The 21,381-nt window shown below is 43.0% G+C and overlaps 2 protein-coding genes across 10 annotated transcripts in view; one reads left to right on the top strand and one right to left on the bottom strand.

Annotated features, from left to right (window-relative positions):
* Positions 1-7,215: 7,215 nt before the first annotated feature.
* On the bottom strand, positions 7,216-21,275 carry ATP23 (ATP23 metallopeptidase and ATP synthase assembly factor homolog). Of its 7 annotated transcripts, XM_065557928.1 has the most exons (8): positions 20,999-21,275; positions 20,547-20,621; positions 19,591-19,760; positions 18,524-18,569; positions 18,337-18,418; positions 14,584-14,721; positions 12,419-12,502; positions 7,216-7,759 (listed from the first exon to the last, which is right to left on the bottom strand). In XM_065557928.1, exons 1-8 carry the CDS (start codon positions 21,202-21,204, stop codon positions 7,556-7,558), a joined length of 1,005 nt encoding a protein of 334 aa, XP_065414000.1. In that variant the 5' UTR covers positions 21,205-21,275; the 3' UTR covers positions 7,216-7,555. The 7 variants fall into 7 exon arrangements, with proteins under 7 accessions (XP_065414000.1, XP_023956384.1, XP_023956383.1 ...); XM_024100616.3 differs by lacking the exon at positions 19,591-19,760 and having other exon boundaries at positions 21,031-21,171; XM_024100615.3 differs by lacking the exon at positions 19,591-19,760 and having other exon boundaries at positions 21,003-21,142.
* RPAP3 (RNA polymerase II associated protein 3) overlaps positions 21,267-21,381 on the top strand; it is a 38,588-nt gene continuing 38,473 nt past the window's right edge. The window contains exon 1 of one of the 3 annotated variants that reach the window (XM_005297966.5): positions 21,267-21,354. The gene's annotated coding sequence lies outside the window, so the exon portion shown is untranslated. The remainder of the gene's footprint in view (positions 21,355-21,381) is intronic. The other 2 variants (XM_065557912.1, XM_065557909.1) reach the window with 2 other exon arrangements.

Genomic DNA, 21,381 nt, shown 5'->3' with positions numbered 1-21,381 from the left:
TTAAGCTTGCCATGACGGATTCACAGAAGGTATGTGTATGACTAAACATCATAAAAGGTTAAATGGCAAAGCCCAGGAAGTTTCAGCCAAGCAGGTAGGTATCCTTCAGAAAACAGAAATCCAACCACAGTGAGGCAGGTAGAAAGGAGCATGTAATGTAGATTCAGGTCACAGCAGAAGTAGAGAGCTTGGAGCTAAAACACCCCCCACAAGCAGGAGGTTCTGATGGCCTTATGCATTTCCCACCATCAACATTTGCACAGAACCAGCTGTGCTGGCCAGTGCAGGAGGGGATATCCCCAGCCACTCTCTGGGAAATCTAGTGCCAGCAGCAACACTAGCTTGAAGCAATCCTTGCACTCAGGGAAGGACAATGTGTGCTTAGTTTCTGCCTGGGTTCAATAGGTGGGGAGGCACCATGGGTGCCCTGCTTCCATTGTGCTTCTCACAGGACCAGACATAATCAAGCCCTTTAACCTTGAGTAACCTGAAGTAACTTACCAAAGTGCAATAAAGGACTGGGGGGGGTGGGGACACATAGTCCCCTTGAACAAACACTGTCGTTAATAGACAAGTGTCTTTTTAAAAAAATCTTTTTTAGTATTTTTTTTGTTTGCAACTGACTTTTGTTACTTACACTTGCAGTCACTCTCTTCTACAAAATAACCTTGGTGGAACCCCCCACCACCACCACCTTCTTATGGTATCTCTGATATGTCCCCTCCAGTAATGCATTTTTGCAAGAGAAATGTCAGTGAGCTATATGTCAGAGCTATCACTCCGTCTTTACAAAGCAACATAAAACTGCTCACAAAATTATTCTTTAGACCCCTGGCTATTTGAACAAATACTGTCTCAAGACATCCTTTCTTTGTTTTTGTTCACCTAGCAAGTGAATGAATGAAATAGCGTGTGCAGGTGTGTTTCAAAAAGAAGAATGCCAGTTACCTCAGCACAGAGATGTAGGAGGTTCATATGCTTTTACATGGAGTTTAGTCCTAATAAAATCTGTATATGCTTGAAACTTTTTATCCCAAAATCCTGAATCATTCAAAAATGAGAGGAAAAAGTAATAATGTAATTGCTTTTTAGTCAGGATGAATAAGGGATTAAGTAAAATGTGACGTGAACTCATAGATCGGTGATTCTCAGCAACAGATTTGTGTAACCAGAGGGTTTAGTCCTGCAATTCCCATCCCAGTAGTTCCCCTACTTCTTTCACTGCCCCCTCAAACACATTCACACTCCAAAATGCTACAGATGGCAAAATATATTCCATTTGCATCCTCCACATGATTCGGGGAAAGTAAATATTCCATTTTGAACCATATAGGAGCTGAACAATGTCAGGGAAATGTGTTTAATTTCTCATCTATTTTAACATTAGAGTTATGTAAATTTGATTAAAATAGAGATTTAAATAAAAATGGAATTGCACAATGAACTACATATCTTTGCCATTCTACTTCCATCTGCCTGTGTGCATCATGGTACTCCAGCTCCCTCTGCTGTTTAGTTGATTGCTTTAATATTTCAAATTTGCAATGAGTTTTACTGTATTTTTAATCATCTCTGTGTTTTGCTGAGAAAAAAATGATGCAGATTAAAATTGCACCTAAAGCAATGAAATGATTGCTTGAATTGATAAACAGAGTGTTTAAAGTTTCATATAATTACTGTCCCTCGTCTTTTCAGGGACTAGCAAAAAGCCCCAGTCTTCTGATTGCTTTTCAATGACTTTGCAGTGCATATTTTGTCATTATATTTTGAGTCTGATTTGGTGTAACAGGAATTTATCAGTAGCTTAGGCTGGCATCACGTTACCTTGTTATGTAAATTCTCACTAATTGTTCCTTCCTGTACTTTGTACTATTTTATTCCCAAGTGTCACTTTCAGCTGTATCTCTGGAATATTTTACCTCTTAATGCTTTACAGTGTACAGCCACGAAAAATGCTAAATAAAATCAAATGAGCAGTTTGCATACCTGTCTGTCATTGTTTCTGCATTTCTAAATAGGTTCTCTACAGCTTCCCCTATGCCAGCCCGCCATCAGAATACAGCAGTAGACACTCAAAACAATGTATGTTGCTGTCAAAGTGCAATATTAAAATATACTTATCACAACAGAACTATGTTAAATAAGGTGTAAAAGGAAGGGAAGGAATTACTGGAATTAATACATGTTATATGCATTATGAAAAATGCAGCATCACATCACACTGAGTAAAATGGGAATTTGAAAAAGAAGCAAAGGTTAAGGGAGTATTAACACACAAGATTATGCTGTACCAAGGCATCTGTGATCCACAGGGGATTTTAGAAAATGCAGAAGGTCTAGTTAGATTACATCAAAGAAGGAAAGCTTAGAATTCAATGTGTAATTTTCTCCATAGGAGTATACGTATTATGTCCTTTCTTTAACCATTTTATTCTGCTGGATATTCAACCACTATGCAACCTGTGGCTATGCAACAGCAAGTCACTGATAGAATTACTCGAAGAAAATAAGATTAGTAGCTCTCCACATGAAATTCTGAAAAATTATTGAAAACACAGGTTTTGGGGAGTCTTGGACTAGATTATACCATCTCCAAGAGAGCTAGGATGTAATCGTGAAAGGACTGCATCAATGGGCAACGCCAGCAGCAATGTTACCAACTAACCACATATGCTGTCTTTGAGAATGTGGGGCAGCTTCTCATCATACTTGCATAGAACAAAAAACTTAAATAAAATCTCTTGACATTCCAATGCCATTTTAACCTGCTCCATTGTTCCTCTGGATCAGCACTGACCATGTCTGTGGCCACAATCTCTGAATCCTGCCCTCCAAATGCTTTGTTGCTGAGGTTTAAAAAAAAAAAAAAAGCCTATATGATACAGAATCTGCTCCTGCTAACTGGTGAAGTTGCTGTCTTCTCTAAATGCTTATTACTGCAACCTTTTCTCACACTGAGTAATACTTGTGGGAGTAGTCCCACTGAAGGTGATGGGACTACTCACACAAGTGAATGTTACTCAATGTAAAAGTTGTAGAATTAGTCCATAAGTGATTCACTGGATGATTAATGGTGAGCTTTCTAATTTGAAGTGAATTAGGATCTGTAGCACAGATTTGATTCTTAGCAGTTCATCTGAAGAGTTTTCTGTGGAGAACACATTTGACCAACTGGTCAATAGCCTTGCATCCTACATCAATCTGGAGACTGATTCTCCACTGCCTTGCCCCTGTGTAGTCTTTTACATCTATGAAGCGTGTGCAAAACAGGCATCAAACACTACTAAGACCTCTACTTTGCATAAGTGTAAATGACTAAACTGATTGGAAGGCAGCAGGGAATCAAGCCCAAGGTATGATGGTCCACATAGACTACAGTGATGGCATCTCTCTTCTTGTTGAAAAAAAAATGCTATTTTTAAATTTAAGAGGTTATTACTCTGTGTGTGTCATACCTACTGCAAGAAAACTAGTTTGCAGAGATATTTTCAATTTAGTTTTAAATACTGTGAAACCTGTGGTCTTTCTCACCTCTTGTGGCAGAGAGTTCCATGCCTAGGTCCAGATCCTGCGAAAATTCTGTAGTTGCTGCTCATGAATCTCTTACTATCAAGCAATAGTGTCACTAGCTGTGGTAGTACAGAGAAGTGATCTTTCAGGCCCTGATTCAGGACAGCACTTAAACATATGCTTGACTCCCATTGATGCTTTCCTGAATTGAGGCCTTAAGTAATCTGAGTTTATTCCACACAGGACTTGAAAGCCAGGATGAAGACCAGGACTCCTAACAGATCAAGATCGGCCAGTGGCTCAAAGGGAGTAAATACAATAACCCCTTCTAATGGTTAAGGCCCCAAAATTGAGAGTTATTATTACTTAAGAACTGTGTTGGCATCGAGGCTTTATAGAAAAGACAAGACAGAAAGCTCAGAGAATAAAAAAACAATTCTTAATGGCAAGGTTTCTTCACTTTCCAAATAGCCTAAGGAAACTCATAGTTTCAGCAGCCTTTCACAAGAGTACTGTTGACACAGCTAAAGAGACTTCCTTTTCCCCCCATGTGTGAAATAATGAATTGGAATATAGCTATCAAATATTAAGATACTATAGTATATTGCCATATAAAATAGTGGGGAGGGGGAATAGGGAATCAGATTGAATCGACTATTGTGATTACATAAAAGTTATATGTTTTAAAATGGAAGTTGGCTACAAGGGATACAGCTTGGGGCAAAATATTGCAAACTTTAATGACAGGGTTTACCTCTTGGGCAATCCTGTTAAGGAGAGAAGCAGGTTGCATTCATATTGAGTTCTTTTAGTTTAGTGATAAAGTGAAGAAACAAGGCTAATATTTGCAATCAAGCATGTTTATGCTATCAAGTTGGTGAAATACACATGTGCTGAAAAAAGCAATAAATAAAAAGGACTGAAACCAAATAGCATCTTATAAAGACACAATGAGAGTGGAATAATCAATCAATAATGTAGAGCTCTAGCTCAGCTATGCATAAAAAGGTTCCTAGAATTATTAAAACAAGGAGCACAGAAATGGAAAATTTATACACCTGTTCCAGTTTGCTGGAGAACAGTTCTTGAAGTGACTTTGAATTGTACAATGGACTGTTTAAGACCAGTTTAAAGAACATCAAAGAATGCATTGGGACTTTATAAATTATATGAACTTGAAACTTCACATGTCAGCAGCTAGTAGAGTGCTGATGGAAAAACTGCACCTTGAACAAGCACAGCCTGTAAAGTTTGCCAAGGAATGCACCACAGAGCAGCCCACGGAAAGCGAATTGCAGAAGTAAGTTACTGACTAGAGCAACCCAACCCATGCTCAATGTTTGTCCCAAGATGGTTGTACCAACAGCTATGGCCTAACTTGTCTTACACAAGCTGGTATGACAAGATGTTTTGTATGAAGAGACTGGAAAATTTTCAACCCCAGTTGCAAAAGCCCAAAGATGATGTCTCATTCCCTGATTAGATGATGAGAGGACAACTCTCATTTTGACTGAATATTTCAAATCTTTGGCAGAAGTATGGGTCATCATCTAATTGGTCCACAGCAGCACTCCAACCAGAGGAGCCAAGTTGGACCACCCGACAGGAATGGGATAAAATGGCTCCTTCAACACATCACTTCCTGAAAGCTGAAGACACCTGGAAGGGAGAAGACAGAGCTGGCCACCTAAGTACTTGATGTCATCGGCTATCTTGGATAGGCACATTTAACTGTCTTTTATTTTTCAGGAATTCAGATGTCCTGATGTGCTAGCAGGCAAAGACTATAGTCATGTCCATTCTTTGCTCCGCCTGTATTTGCGGCATCAACTCCTGTGGTGAATAGTGACTGAGCTGAAAACTGACAGCTGAGCAAAGATCTGTTGATAAGTAACACACACTTTCTTTTGGTGACAACCCAAATCACTCAATTGATTACTTCCTGAAACTGGGTACTTAATTAGTAAGGGCATGTCCATGTTTGTGTATGTGCTTTAAAGACTGTCACAGACTGTTAAAGACTGTTAGGCTTTGTCTCCACTGACAATTGAATGACAAACTTTTTGTCTTTCAGAGGTGTTACCCTGAAAGACAAAAGTTTTGCCACAAGTGCCAGTGTGAACAGCGCGTTGTCAGCAGGAGAACACTCCTGCCGACAACACAAACGCTGCTCGTTGGGGATGGGAGTTTTTTGTCAGCAGGAGAGCCGACAAACAGCAGCTACACTGCTCGACTTTTAGCGGCACGGCAGTGGCGACACAGCCATGTCGCTAAAAGCTGTGTAATGTAGACAAAGCATTAGTATGTGTTCTTGTTTTGTAATAGGTTCCAATCAAAATAGTTGTAAAATAGCTTTGAAATTGAACAAGTTACTGTTGCTAAGTAGGATTGTGAAACAGTTTGCATGTGTATATTATAGTTAGCTTTGGAAAAGATTAGATTTGTATTTGTATAGCTATCTTCTCTTAGCATTGCAGTGTCTACATTGGTGGTTATGCTGGCATAGCTATGTCTCTAGAGGGCGTGGGGTTTCTCACACCCCTGACTGACACAGTTATGCCATAAGAAGTTTTAAGTGTAGGACCAACCTTTAGGTTGCGATTCAGTAATTTAATATGGGCAGATAGATTCCTACATCCGAGAAGAGCCCCAAAAGTCACGGCATGGAGCACTCTGCATGGGAGAAGGGCCAAAACTGTATATTTGTAAAGCAATCCCCTGAGATGAAAGAGTATCTTGTTGGCCTCTTTAAAAAATGTAGAAGAAAAAGTCACTATTTTAAACAACCACTAACAGCATAAAACAGACTAAGATTTGTAGAAGTGGGTGCCTAAACTTAAGTTAAATACATGGTTAAATGTTCAAAAACTGAATGCCTAGAAATTCCCCTTGACTTCAGTGTGAGCTTTTGTGCTCATTTGAAAATCTAGTCATTTATTTAGGGCTTGGATCTTCAAAGGAGTCTAAGGGTTTGTCTACATAGTACATTATTGCCCACCAGCTAGGGTGTAAATTCTAGCATGCATAAGTGAGTTGTGCACTAACTGACACATGTGGACCCTGCTGCGTGTTGACATAGTCGTGTTTCAAGTAGGACTCTGTCAATGTGCTCTAGATAACTTTTAGTGCACACAGCAGGGTCCAAACAGACAGTTTGTGTGCAACATGCTGGTGCACACTAGAATTTACAAGCTTGCTGGTTCTACACTAATGTGCCGTGTAGACAAGCCCTAAAGGGAAGATTCACAAAGGAGACTTAGGCTCAGTGTTGCAACACCCATGTTTGGAATCACACCACCACCACCACCACCAGCTGTGTTTTGTATGGAGCCCAATCTCGTAGGCATCCTCTAAGGACTACCACTGCATCAGCGAGTTAGGCAGGGGAATGCCTAGTTTGTGAATCCTGCCAGGGCTTAGGTGTTGAGTGTCAAAATTTGAGCATGGGCACTGCTGCCTACCAGCAAAAATGTAGGTGCCTAGCAAATTTAGGCACCTACAGGGTTTGGCAGCAGCTAAGCAGAGGTTTTGAGGATCTAAATATTGGACTTAGGTACCTGAAGCAGCAGTTAAGCACCTAAATCCCTTTGTGGATCTAGCCTTAAGTGCCCATATGTGGATTTAAGATCCTGACTTTAGGTACCCACTTTGAAAAAGGAATGCTCAATTATCACTATCATATGCAGACATAGCTACACAACACAATTTGTAAAAATCTGAACATCTTAAATCACTTTATTCAGTAAAGATAAGACATTTTGAAACGTTCTTAATTGGACTGAGCAGATTTACACATGAATTGAAGTGTGTGGATTAAAAATTTGATATGTCAAAAGAAACATTGAAAAACAAGCGAGGAAATATACGGTTTACAGCTTTGTTCATTTACACCAATTATTTATAACTCATCAGTGGAACTTGGCTTTTGTGTAAGCTTTCCATACAAAATTGTAGTTTACTTGCCAGAATTTCCTCTCTCCACCAGCACCAGGTATATGCGCTATGTTTTCAGTGTGACAGCACTGCTAATGGTTAACAGTCACCTTTACAAATTTGCATAATATCGATCCCGGTTCTGAAAGTTTCTGTAAGCATACTTGGCATCTGATTTACTATGTGGGACTCTTCCAAATGGTTCATGATCATTGAAACAGGAGTCAAAAACTCCATCCACAGCTTTTTCTGCTGTTTCTTTGCTAACTTTTCTAACAGCCAAAATGGAGCGAATGGCTCTGTCTCGTACACAGGTCTAAGAGAAATGGAGAAAAAAATTGTAGTTACAATTTGAGGATTTAAGGTCACAAGTTACAAACCCTTTTGTACAGATCTATCCAAATGTTAGTTCCTACTGCACGTGTATCAACATAAAGGTTACAGTTAATTATGTATCACAGAAAACTGACACCATTCCAAATACAGTAACTCCCCACTTAACGTCCTCTCGCTTAACGTTGTTTCGATCTTGCGTCCCTGCTCAATTACAGAACATGCTCCATTTAAAGTTGTTCAATGCTTCGCTATAATGTCGTTTGGCTGCCTGCTTTGTCCACAGCTGGCAGCCCCGCCCCCCCCCCCCCCATCAGCTCCCCTACGCCCCCCCCCCCCCCCCAACGCCTCCTGCCTGCCAGCAGACCCTGCAGATCAGCGCTTTCCCCCCCCTTCTCCCCCTGCCTCCTGCCCGCAGCAATCAGCTGGCTTGAGGCGTTCAGGAGGGAGGGGGAAGGAGCGAGGACTCGGCACATAGGCTCCCCCTCCCTCCTCTGCCTCCCGAACGCTGCAAACCAGCTGATTGCAGTGGGCAGGAGGCAGGGGAGGGAAGGGGGAGCCTGCACTCCAAGTCCTCGCTCCTCCCCACTCCCTCCTGAACGCTGCAAGCGAGCTGATTGCTGCAGGCAGGAGGCAGGGGAGTGAGGGGGGAGGAGCGAGGACGCGGCATGTGGAGTAAAAGGGGAGGAGGAGGCAGGTTAAGGGTGGGGGTTTGGGGAAAGGGGTGGCATGGGCGTGGGCGGGCCGAGGGTTGAGCTCCCCGCCCCTGGTGCTTGCAGAGTAGGGAAAGCTGCCACTGCTGCTGCGCAACGTGCTTCTCCTATCCTACAGCATCTTCAGCCTCCTTGCCTGCCTCATTGTCTCCAGTGCCAGTGGGCTGTGCCTGTGTGGGGTAAGGTGGGGGCACCTCCCAACTATAGTACTGTACTGTATGGCAAAAAAAAATTTCCATGGAACCTAACCCCCCAATTTACATTAATTCTTATGGGGAAATTGGATTCGCTTAACATAGTTTCCCTTAAAGTCGCATTTTTCAGGAACATAACTACAATGTTAAGTGAGGAGTTACTGTAGACAGATCTTAAAAACAAACTTGTGATCATTTAAATGTATTTTTCTTCAATCTAAAATTAACTATTTAATTTTCATTATGCATCTAAATCTTCATATAATAAGAAGAAATGCTATTTTTCTTTGACTAGCAATAATTCAAATGCAGTTTAAAACTCTGGCTTTATGTAAAAAAAATTGTAAAACTTAGACATTCACACACGAGAAAATCTGCTCAAAGTTGAACAGCCCTTTTTCAACTATCATAACATAGAAGATGTAAAGGAATCGACTCCTCTGCCATCGCTCTCCTCTCACGTGCTTCTTTTCCTTGATCCCACCTTTCTGTAGCAACTGCTACCTATTAGGCTTTTCCTCTTAAAAAAAAGAAAAGGATACACAAGATCCTTAAGCCACAGTCAGTAACTGCTGCTCTAGGTCAGCCAGGAATAGATTATTCAAATTCAGTCCAGTAATCTGTACTTAAGTAAAAGTCCCACTGAAGTCTAGGGGAGCCTTTCCTGAGTAAGGGGAGGCATGTCTGATTCTATACTAAATTTATATTCTGAACTGGCTTTAATTTATTTTTAATCCTTTTGAGTCTTTCCATACATAGCAACTCAAAAGACACTTCTGGTCAACCCTAGTCATTCTTGTTCTGTTCTTACTGACTACCCACTGTAATTAATGTATTAAGCAGTAATTGGAGCTGGAAGAACCATAAGCCCCTAATTTAGCCTTTTTTTAAAAAATGCATTGGCTCTACCAATGCAAATATCTTTTTTTTTTTTTTTGGGTGGGAATTTTTCTTCTAAAAAATGTAACCCTTTTAAAAGTGTGTTCTCCTTTCAGTTTTGTCCTTCATTGAGAGCCCTTCCATCTTCAATGGCACAGCTCTGGAATCTGTTTTCAGGGCCAGAGGCTTCCTACCCAAATTAGAATGATAGAGGAAAACAAAAGCTGGTAGAAAACGGACAGAGACAATGCAAAGGTTGCTGAGGGAAGGGAGCAAATCCCTGGTATGTTCCCAACCTCTGACCCAGAGAAGCCTCTTGCACAATCACTGAGTGGTCAGGCCTCCACGGCTCAGGGCATTCCAGGGACTGGAGTAGAGACACAGTAGTATTCCATGCCAGTGAATGTAAAAGGATACCAAATGAGAATGCTATAACTTTGCACAGGTGTAAATGACTAGACAAAGAGTTGAACAACAGAATCCAGGCTTAATTATAGGGACAACCTGTCCCTGGAAGCTCTCAAAGTAGGATGGAGGGAATCAACAACATATTTGTCTCCCAAACTTTTGGCTGGCTAGAAAGGGAAGGAGCAAGGATAGCAGGATGGACAGAAAGCAGTCAGGCTGCTGCTTTGTGCAGCAGCATTCAGCCATCTCTCCTCTTCCTGCCAGCTGCCATTTAGCTCTTGGACAGAGTAGGAGTCTCACAGGAGCCTACTGCCAGAAGGCGCTGCTCTATCCTGACCAGGCAGGAGAGGCTGCAGCCAGCTCAGCTCCATCCCTGCCTGCCTCTGCCCCTCCCCTGGGAGCAATAGAAGCAGGGGACAAAGAGGAGTTGGGATGTTGCACCCCATAATGCTTTATGAGATATGCTTATGAATGTATATATGACATATCTGGAATATGTTTTATGCTACATATGCCATGTAACATATTTCTGTAAAGGTTATGAATATATTCATCCTAGTTGCATGCATGTGTCATTTTTGTACTTGAAGTTATGAATATGTACTGTATGCTTGTTTAATTTTAAAATAGCTTCAGTGAAGCAGTTGGTCAGCTTCCTGAGAAAAGACTATTCTCGGTAAGTGCCCAATCAAGACGCCAATCCACATCCCAGCTTTCACAGGAATGTGGCTTGGCTGTTAAGGAACTCAGTCATGCATGGACATGTGACTCCAAAACTCCATTTTGTAGCTGGATTCTACACAGGGGGAGGGAGGGGTGTCCACCCACAAGAGAAAGTCTATTTAAACCCCAGGAGACCCCTCCATTTTGTCTTCAGCTGGCTCAAGAGATAGCCTTTCCACCCCCAAGGATACCTGAAAGAAACTGGAACAAAGGACAGTAACCACAGGGGGGGTCTGAGTAATTGCTAGACCCAGACTAGAAGGAGACTAGTCTGCAAAAGGCAGCTAACTGGAACACCTCTGAGGGTGAGGTTTTATCTGTCTTCAGTTTCATGTATCATGTATTAGGTTTAGACTTGCATGTTTTATTTTATTTTGCTTGGTAATTCACTTTGTTCTGTTTGTTATCACCTGGAATACTTAAATCCTACTTTCTGTATGTAATAAAATCACTTTTTACTTATTAATTAACCCAGAGTATATATTAATACCTATGGGAGGCAAAGTGCATAGCTCTCTCTATCAGTGTTATAGAGGGCGAACAATTTATGAGCTTTATACAGGGTAAAACGGATTTATTTGGGGTTTGGACCCCATTGGGAGTTGGGCATTTGAGTGTTAAAGACAGGAACACTTCTTAAGTTGCTTTCAGTTAAGCCTGAAGTTTGTGGGATGTGGTTCAGACCTGGGTCTGTGTTTGTGCTGCTAAGTGTGTCTGGCACATCCACGCAGGGCTCTGGAATCCCAAGCTGACAGGGAAAGCAGGGGCAGAAGTAGTCTTGGCACATCAGTTGGCAGCCCCAAGGGGGTTTTTGTGATCCAACCTGTCACAGGAGTCATTACCAATCAGGCTTCCATCCAATAGCAATTTCTTCTCTCCCTCCTCCTTAGGAGACATATATAAGGAAGGAGAGGAGCCAGGTACAAGGAGAAACTGTAAAGAGGACAATGGATGGAGGAGACACTGGAGGCATGTCTGTATTAAAAACTTAAGTCAACCTATGTTAGGTCGACTTATAGCCACTGCAGTAACTACTGTTGTGGCTCATGTACACACAATCCTCCTTCCGTCAGTGGTGTGCATCCTCACAAGGAGTGCTTGCACTTACTTCTTAAGAAGGGCAGTGTGCGTATGGGGTGAGGTGGGCTCTCAGCTCCGCATGCAGCTCCCCGCCAGGAGCCCAGCTGCCTCCCACCAGCTCCCCGGCTCCCCGCCTGGGATCTCAGCTCCCTGTGCTCTTGGCTCCCCACCAGGGCACCCTCCTCCCCATGGCTCTCAGCTCCCCACTCCTCCGTGCAGTCAGGCTCCCCCAGCGGAACCATGAAATTGACAAGAATGACAGCCAACACCTCAGATACAGGAGTGAGCTAAGGGAGGTGGGTGGGGAGTTGGGGAGTGTGGGACAGTGGTACGGAGGCAACTTAGACAAACAGATGTAGGGATGGCTTGAGGAAGGGGAAGCTAGGAGAGGCAGAGAGGAAAAGGACTGAAGCCGAGGGGAAAGTCAGATATGAATGGGTGGATGGGTAGGTGGGCAATATAAAGTTATACAAAAGATTAAAATGATTTCCAGTCATCTACTCGCTTTCCTGTGGTAAGATTGTGGCTAGGAATTTAATAGGAGGTGGTATATTGCTTGATGGACTACAATAATAAAGTCCAAAGCCATGCAGTACTGTTCCTTAACGTAAGTCAGCATTATCTACAAGGCACAGTCTTCTTTACCTGATGGTGTTGTTTTAATCCAAATTTAAATCTGGTCATTTCATTTATGAGTGAGCAGTCTCCACTTAGATTAGCAGCTCGAATCTATCATGAAAACAAAAGACCACAGAAAATAAATGGAACAGTCAGAGCATTACAGTAATTCTTAATATAATGAAGTAGTTTCCAGTATTTTTCTCGTGGATTCTCCCTCATTGTGCTGAACTGGGAAAGACTGAACCCTTCTTTGCCCTCTTGGTGTCAGCTATGCCAGGGCACGGTTCATTGACCACCATCTTTTCCCCTGATTTTGCTTTCTCCTGTACTTTTTTGCCTTTTTTTCTTTTCACAGTAACCCCTCCCCGCCCTCATTTCTATACAAGGCTACATATTGTTCTGGAGGGAATATCCACTGGTGACTCCGGGGGGCCAAGTCACACATGCTCTTGCAGCTGAAATGAGTGATCAGGGAGTAGAGAAGAAAAAATTAGCTCTGTGAGCCATTGCTTGAACTTGAAAACCCTGTGAAATGCTCCTGTTGCCATGTGCATTAGGGGCTGCTATAAGAGCAAGGAAGGCAGGCAAGTGGCTTTCAAAGAACCACTTGCTGCATTTTCCAGTAGCAGGAACACAGCTGCATTAAGAGAAGTACAGACTTAGAGACATGCACATTTCTCTACCCCTCAATGTTCTCTTCCTCTGCTTTGCACTTTCCCTCCCTCCTCCAGTCTAGTCTGGGGCTTCCCTGGTATAGCCTACCTTCTGGGATGGGAAACACTGCTCTAGTAGGTTTAAAAGATTATAGAAATCAGGTGTAGAAAAAAATAAATCATTGTTTCATAAGAGGAAAAAGCTAGTATTTGTACTGGTGAATTTAAAAAAAAAAGATTGAAATGGCAAAAGTTGTTTGGATACAAAAAAATGGGCCAAAAAGTACAAGCAAGCAATTCCCAGAAAAGCATGAGCCCAATCTTGTGTTAAATCTTAAGTTCTAATTTTTTACATTCAGCACGTAGACACTTTGATTGGCACTCTATAATTCCCTTAGAGACAAAAAGCAGGTATGCAGATAATGCAATTTCTGAATTCCAGGGTGGCTTTAATGATTTTGTATATGTGGCTACTAAACCAAATTCATTTCTAAGAAGAATTAAATAAATCACAGCTGACTTCCACTTAAAGTGCATCTTCTCCAGGTAAAACAAATGCAAACATGATATACAATTTCATGTACCTTTATAAAAATCTGACCTTTTTGTAGCAATTACGTTACGTTACTTCTCTCATTAGGGCAGATCACGGAATCTGCAGTTTTACAATGAAACCTGTAAGTTTCTGCTATCAACTCTAGATATCATTCTTTACAGTTCTTGGAAAGTATTCCTAAATGTTTTAAACTAAAATGACAGACACCATTTAGCTCTATATATTTACATTATCTTTATTGGCATAGAATAATTTTTTGTGTTACAGTGAGGAAATTTTCTACTTTATCAAAATGACAGAGATGACATTTACATGGAAATATACTTCACATATTTCTAGTTCATATTCCAAAATCAACTATTAGTAACCTGTGTAAGTAGCTTAGTTTCGTTTCATAATCCATCAAGTTCTCCATGCTACACAAGCAACTATGTGCCACTCAATAATGATCTGGTAATAACCACTCTCCAGGAAAGGATTAGTGTCATGAACAGAGGTTTATGATTATTAAGGCTACAGTCAATAAAATAATAAGTACATATTTTTACAGGAAGAGTCACTTTTGTTAATAACCTTACTTTTGAATTCTAACATACTACTATGAAGATTATGCAAAATATCAATATTTGTAGAAAAAGGAACTTTATAAATACTGTACTATCATCTACACGTTTTTATTCTGTAGCTATTGAAACGTGATTAAATGAACATTATTACGTATCAGAAGCAGATAAATATGTATTACATTTGTTGGTTAAACTCCAAAACATAGTATTTCAACTTGTACTTTGAACAAATCTGGTCTCTAGTTTGAACCAACAGAAGAACAAAAAAAAAAAAGGAAGAAGGGAGTTATACTGAATTATGTTTGGATAGAACAGAATGTTTGGCTTAGCACCAAAACCTCTAATAACCACCAGTAAGTAACACTCAGACTCAAGAAAGAAGCCTACTCATGTGTGACAAGCACGTTGACTTACCTCTGAACAGGCTAAATGTTTGACATTGCTGAACCAGTCAACATGTGCACGACAGTGATCAAAAGCATGAATCAGTTCATGTGTAACTACTCGGTTCATATGGGATTGTTGATGAATATTGTTCTGGCATAGAACAATCTGTAGAACAAAAATATAGGAAGTCTTTAGAAAAAAGTTAAAGGAATTTTCATTGCAAGAGTATATTAGCTTTGAACAGTATTACTGGCTTTCAATTTCTCCCTATCCTGTTGGAATTATTTATGCAGGCAACCACAACAACACTAACTTAACCATAATTCCTTTATTAAATTCAAAGGTCAAATAGTATTTATATAATTGCTCTAAACATGCCTGAAAGCCTAACTAATAAGCCCTTTACTATATCCCTATAGTAAAAACAAAAACAAACAAAAAAACATTTTACAAGCATTTGATCAAGATACTTACAAATGGGCTAAACCCAGGGGTTCTTAGATCCATAGTCATTGAACCATACATGTGGAGGACTGAAAGAGACCTCAGTAGGTTATCTAGTCCAGTCCCCTGTACTTAAAGCAAGACTAAGTAATAACCAGACCATTCCTGACAGATATTCATCTAACCTTAAAAACCTCCAATGATGGATATTGCATAACCTCCCTAGGCAATCTGTTGCAGTGCTTAACTATCCTGATAGTTTGAAACAACCTTTTATGTACCTGAAAAAACTGTTATCATATTCCCGCCCCCCCCCCCCCAACTTCTTTTCTCCAGACTAAACTAACACAATATTTTCATTCTTCATTCATAGGTCATGTTTTCTAGACCTTTAATCATTTTTGTTGCACTCCTCTGGACTTTCTCCAATTTGTCCACATCTTTCCTGAAACGTGACACCAGAACGGGACACAATACTCCAGTTGAAGCCTTATCAGCACAGAATAGAGTCGAAGAATTACTTCTTGTGTCTTCATTAGATAGAACACCCTTGCTGTTAAATCCCAGTATGTTTTCTTCTTCTGCAACAGTGTTACACCGTTGACTCATATTTAGCTTGTAATCCACCTTTCTGCAATACTCATTCCTAGGCAGCCATTTCCCATTTTGTATGTGTGCAACTGATTGCTGCTTCTTAAATGAAGTACTGCAAACTTTAGAACTGTACTCTCTATGTCATTATCTAAATCATTTATGAAGATATTGAACAGAACTAGATCCAGGAATAATCCCTGTAGGATCGCACTCGATATGCCCTTCCAGCTCGACTGCGAGCCACTGATAACTACTCTCTTGGAAAGGTTTTCCAACCAGTTATGCACCCACCTTATAATAGCTCCATCTAGGTCAGGGGTGGGCAAACTACAGCCCGCAGGCCACATCCAGCCTGCCAGCCGATTTAATCAGGCCCTCAAGCTTCTGCTGGGGAGTGGGGTCTGAGGCTTGCTCCGCTCCTGCACTCCAGGCGGGCAGGAGGATCAGGGGCCACTCCACGTGTGCGTCACAGCTCCCGGAAGCAGCAGCATGTCCCCCCTCCAGCTCCTACATTTAGGGGCAGCCAGGGGGCTCCGCGCGCTTCCCCTGCCCCAAGCACTGCTTCCATAGCTCCCATTGGCCGGGAACTGCAGTCAATGGGAGCTGCAGGGGCGGCACCTGAGGACAAGGCAGCACACAGAGCTTCCTGGCCGCGCCTTTGCATAGGAGCCAGAGGTGAGACATGCTGCTGCTTTTGGGAGCTGTTTGAGATAAACACCGCCCAGAGGCTGCACCCTTGAGCCCCTCCCGTGCCGCAAGCCCCTGCCCTGATCCCCCTCCCGCCCTCCGAACCTCTCAATCCCAGCCCAGAGCACCCTCCTGCACCCCTCATCCCCAGCCCCACCCCAGAGCCTGCACCCCCAGACGGAGCCCTCATCCCCCATGTCCCAGCCTGGAACCCCTCCCGCACCCTGAACTCCTCATTTATGGCCCCACCCCAGAGTACGCACCCCCAGCCAGAGCCCTCACCCCGTCCTGCTCCCCAACCCCAATTTCATAAGCATTCATGGCCCGACATACAATTTCCATACCAAGATGTGGCCCTCGGCCCAAAAAGTTTGCCCACCCCTGATCTAGGTTGTATTTCCCTAGTTTGTTTATGAGGTCATGCGGGACAGTATCAAAAGCATTACTAAAGTCAAGATATACCACATCTTCTACTCACTCTGTCAAAGAAAGCTATTAGATTGGTTTGACGTGGTTTGTTCTTGACAAACCCATGCTGACTGTTGCAAACCTCTAAAAGATAATAAGTAAATTGACTGCTTGATTATTTGCTCCATTATCTTTCCGAGTACTGAACGTAAGCCGACCAGTCTGTAATTCCCCAGGTTGTCCTTATTTTCCTTTTTATAGATTGGCACCACAGTAGAATCTCAGAGTTACAAACACCAGAGTTATAAACTGACCAGTCACCCACACACCTCATTGGGAACTGAAGTACATAATCAGGCAGCAGCAGAGACCAAAAAAACAAAAAACAAAACAAACAAAAGCAAGTACAGTACTATATTAAACGTAAACTACTAAAAAAATAAAGGGAAAGTTTAAAAAAAAAGATTTGACAAAGTAAAGTAACTTTCTGTGCTTGTTTCATTTAAATTAAAATGGTTAAAAGCAGCATTTTTCTTCTGCATAGTAAAGTTTTAAGCTGTATTAAGTCAACGTTCAGTTGTAAACTTTTGAAAGAACAACCATAACATTTTGTGCAGAGTTACGAACAACCTCCATTCCCAAGGTGTTCGTAAGTCTGAGGTTCTACTGTATATTTGCCCCCTTCCAATCCTCTGGAATCTCTTCCATCTTTTTTCTAATGGCTCAGATATCGCCTCAGTCAGCTCCTTGAGTATTGGATGTATTCCATCACATTGGTTGGCTCCAACATGGTCAGGCAAGTATTAGCAATGAACCCATTAAAAGTTTACTTTTTATACCCTTTAACAATCAAGAGATGTCATTGCCAATTACTGACATCAGCTAAAAAACAACTTGAGACAGTGCACACTTATTTCCAGTCTTAATCCAGATAAGATTTACAATCTCTTCCCCTTCTTCTTGCTGATCAATGGTTTTTCCTTTGCATCTAGGTTTACATAGGCCCTAATTTTTAGGTAACACTGGTATGTGGAGTTGTTAAGGCCATGCTAGCTCATTTTAAGACAGATTCTCTTTCTTATTTAAAACCATCTGCAGTCACCCCTGTCGATTAGAGGCCTTCTTTTCAGAAACTCTCTTTTATTTTATTAGTTATTCTTTGAACCAGACATCCTCCCTTAGCAAGTAGAAAAAAGGCCTTGAAAATACTAGCCAGGGTCTTTCTTTATAACTCATATTTCCTTAAACAAATTTAAGCTAATCCTAATTCTTTCATTTTATATTTATCCTATAGTCCCTCAAAGATCCCGGGCAGGTCATCTGCATCACTGAGGACTTTGAGGATCCCACTATTTTTCTCCATTAACCATCACTTCAACCTGCGGTGTACTAATATTAGTGGCGTTATCTCCAAATAATAACTCTTACATAGTGCTTTTCATCAGCAGAGCTCAAAGCACTTTACAAAGAAGCATCAGTATCTAAGCACAAGCATGGATCTACCGATTTTAAAGTTAACTTTCTTTTATGGATTTAAACAAACTTCCAACATTATTTAAAAATCTGATTTTGATTATAAAATACATGTTCTTGCAAGCTTCTTTTTCACTTTGTAGGGTATTAAAACAGTCAAAAATCAACGCCCACCTGTGATGTTGCAGAATCAAAACCTCCACTGACACACCCATCACAGTCTTCACAGGCAAAGTGCCGATCTTCATGAACAGTGCTGAAAGGTCAAGAAGTATGAAGTTATAGAGGCAAGTTTTAAATAAGATTGCTAAGGATCACTATAGAAGTCAATACAGAACACACAAGTCAGAGGTTGACCTACCAGCCAGACTGCTTCATAGCATCAAGAAGAAGTTGAGCATATGGACCTAGAAAAACAGTGCTGCAATCAATTTCTCTACACAAAATTTTGTGCAACAAGTAAAGTTCAGTTTTTTATTATATAAGAGAATTACGAAGTGAGATTTATGCAATTAATAATTATATGGTGACGAAGTGACACTGCATCTTAAACTAAGTGCATTGTGACTTTGGAAAAGCACTGGATGAAAAAGTCAATTTACAATTGTCCCAATTCAGATTAATAAAAAATGACATTCAAAGCCATACAATGCTCAATTCACTGCAGGGCACGCACAGACATTATTTAAATAGCAAATGTTTGTGTAGAGGCCACTACTTCTGACTCCTGTATAGAACTTAAGTGGAGGTCTGGTCTGACATTACGCTAAAACGTTGGTCGACCTAGTGGTGGCCTCTCAGAGAGGTGGATTTACGACGACGAGAAAAGTCCCTTTCCGATACTGTAGTGAGTGTCTACACTACAGTGCTGTAGCACTTGTACTGTACACTCAGCCTCAGTGTAGAACAACAGCGACTAAATGTAGAGTTAGTATATGCCCTCAATCTACAGAAAAAGGCCTTCTGGGTAAAAAACATATAGCAGCCACTTCTGGAAGGTTATTTTCTTAATTTACTTAACCAGAATTAGTGCAGATATGGAAGATGAATAAGGAACGTTACATAGCAAGACAAAAGCCCAAGAACAATGAAGAGGCTTTTAAGAGGTTATCACTTAAACAGAAACATCCAGTTACTCACAATTAAACCAATTCCTACATCTTCACAGATGCCAAAAAATCCAAATGTCCCTCCATCTCCGCCCACTGCACTGCCAAAATCAATATAGTAAAAGCTCTTTTACCCAGCACTTCACCAGCCGGCAAGCTCTATAAACTGGCATTTCTGATCTGCGCTGAAAGTCCAATTTATAGTGCGTGGTGTGGGGCCAGCAGGGGGCTGGGGCGTGGGAGGGACTGTGGGGCACGCTCTGGGAGGGAGTTTGGGGCAGGGAGTTGGGGCACAGGGTGCCAGATGGGGGGCACTCACCTCCGGCGGCTCCCCGCAAGCAGCTCCCCACCCCAGCTGTTACTAGCGGAGGCGCGGCCAGATGGCTCTGCAGGCACACTGCCTCTGTCCTCCATCCCCGAGTGTTGACTCCATGGCTTCCAGCCCATTGACCAGGAACTGCGACCAATGGGAGCTGCAGGGGGCGCCGCCTGCAGACAGAGGCAGTGTGGCACATGCCTGCTTGCAGAGCTGCCTGGCCGCGCCTTCCGTCAGGAGCAGCAGGGACGGAGAGCCACTGGCTGTGAGCGCCCCGCCCATGAGGCACCCTGAGGCCTGGCTGCGCCTCCATGTAGGAGCCGGAGGGGGGGACATACTGCTGCTTCCGAGAGCTGCTTGAGATAAGCACCGCCCAGAGCCTACATCCTTGAGCCCCTCCCGTGCCCCCAGCCCCTGCCCTGATCCATCTCCCGCCCTCCAAACCCCTCGATCCCTCCTGCACCCCAACCCCAGGCCCACCCCAGAGCCTGCACCCCCAGCCAACCCACCCCTCCCCCATGTCCCAGCCCTGATCCCCCTCCCACCCTCCGAACCCCTCAGTCTCAGCCTAGAGCGCCCTCCTACACCCCAAATCCCTCATCCCCAGCCCCACCCCAGAGCCCACACCGCCAGCCGGAGCCCTCATGCCCCCCTGCACCCCAACCCCCTACCACAGCCTGGAGCCCACTCCCGTGCCCTGAACGCCTCATTTCTGGCCCCACCACAGAGTCCACACCCCGGCCAGGGACCTCACCCCCTCCTGCACCCCAACCCCAATTTTGTGAGCATTCATGGCCCGCCACACAATTTCCATACCCAGATGTGGCCCTTGGGCCAAAAAGTTTGCCCACCAATCTTAGCACTTCATCATTTACCTTAGTTACTGTGCAGATGCTTGTCACTGTGATATTTAATTTATATTTTAATAACAAATACTTATTGAAAATACGTATACATACTTGCTAGTAGTTTTAGCAATGACATCTGTGTTTCTAGTATTGCACTTGCTATGTTTTGTCACACAGTAAATGAAGCTGCAAAATAAATGATGTTTAAATGACCTCACTCTATAAAGAAGTAATTGATACTTATTATGTACACCAGGCAGGGTCATTTGGAAGCTGAAGACTTTGCTTCCATCCCACCCCAAGCTCAGGTTTGAGCAAATCAGGACAAGTCAGCAAATAAGAACAACCTCACCGCTCAGGAACTGCTACTGGCTACAGTTCGCTACCCCGTCCCAGTAGCAGATTAGGTCAGACAGCAGTTTAATACCAGTAACTGCTACTGGTAGCAAATTACACACGGCCCCTGGAGGAAAAGCTCTGCGCCCCCGGCCTGGCAGCCCCTCAAACCCCACACTCAGAGCCGACCCCGCCGCGGCCACAGGGCCCGAGCGCCCCCTCGGTGCCTACTTGTGTTCAGGGCGATCTTCAGCATCACCTGGCACTTGTGGTTGAAGGTGAGGAGGCTGGTGGCCAGGAAGCTGCGCTGCGGCTTGGCCTCGCTGCGCCGCTCCGGGAAGAGCCGGTAACCGAAATCCTCCCCTTCGGCCCCCTCCTGCGGCGGCGGCCGCGGCTCGCTCCGATCCATGGGCTCGCTTCCCCGGGCGCTCATGGGCGGGTTCGAGACATGCCCCCGGCAGCGACCGTTCCCGGGCAAAGGTCAACTCCCGCCCCGCCAATCACAGGGTGGGCTGCGCACCACGTGCTGCGAGCCGAGGGGCGGCGCTGTCAGCCATGACACCAGAGGTAACGGTCGCTCGGGGTGAGTGGTCGCGGAGCGGTGCTGCGC

This window comes from Chrysemys picta, chromosome 1 (genome assembly GCF_011386835.1).
Source record: "Chrysemys picta bellii isolate R12L10 chromosome 1, ASM1138683v2, whole genome shotgun sequence".
Taxonomy (NCBI): domain Eukaryota; kingdom Metazoa; phylum Chordata; order Testudines; family Emydidae; genus Chrysemys; species Chrysemys picta.
The sequence above is the reverse complement of the archived record's forward strand: the minus strand, read 5'-3'. Positions and strand labels throughout refer to the sequence as shown.

Bases quoted from the DNA above. Each gene is read 5' to 3' on its own strand.
- ATP23 (XM_065557928.1), bottom strand. From the start codon at position 21,204: ATGAGCGCCCGGGGAAGCGAGCCCATGGATCGGAGCGAGCCGCGGCCG. The intron at 19,761-20,546 runs GTATGTATACGT...CTCTGTCTGCAG, and splicing joins ATTGCTAAAACTACTAGCAA to GCGGCGCCCCCTGCAGCTCC. The intron at 12,503-14,583 runs GTAAGTCAACGT...TTTTCATGATAG, and splicing joins AACATTTAGCCTGTTCAGAG to ATTCGAGCTGCTAATCTAAG.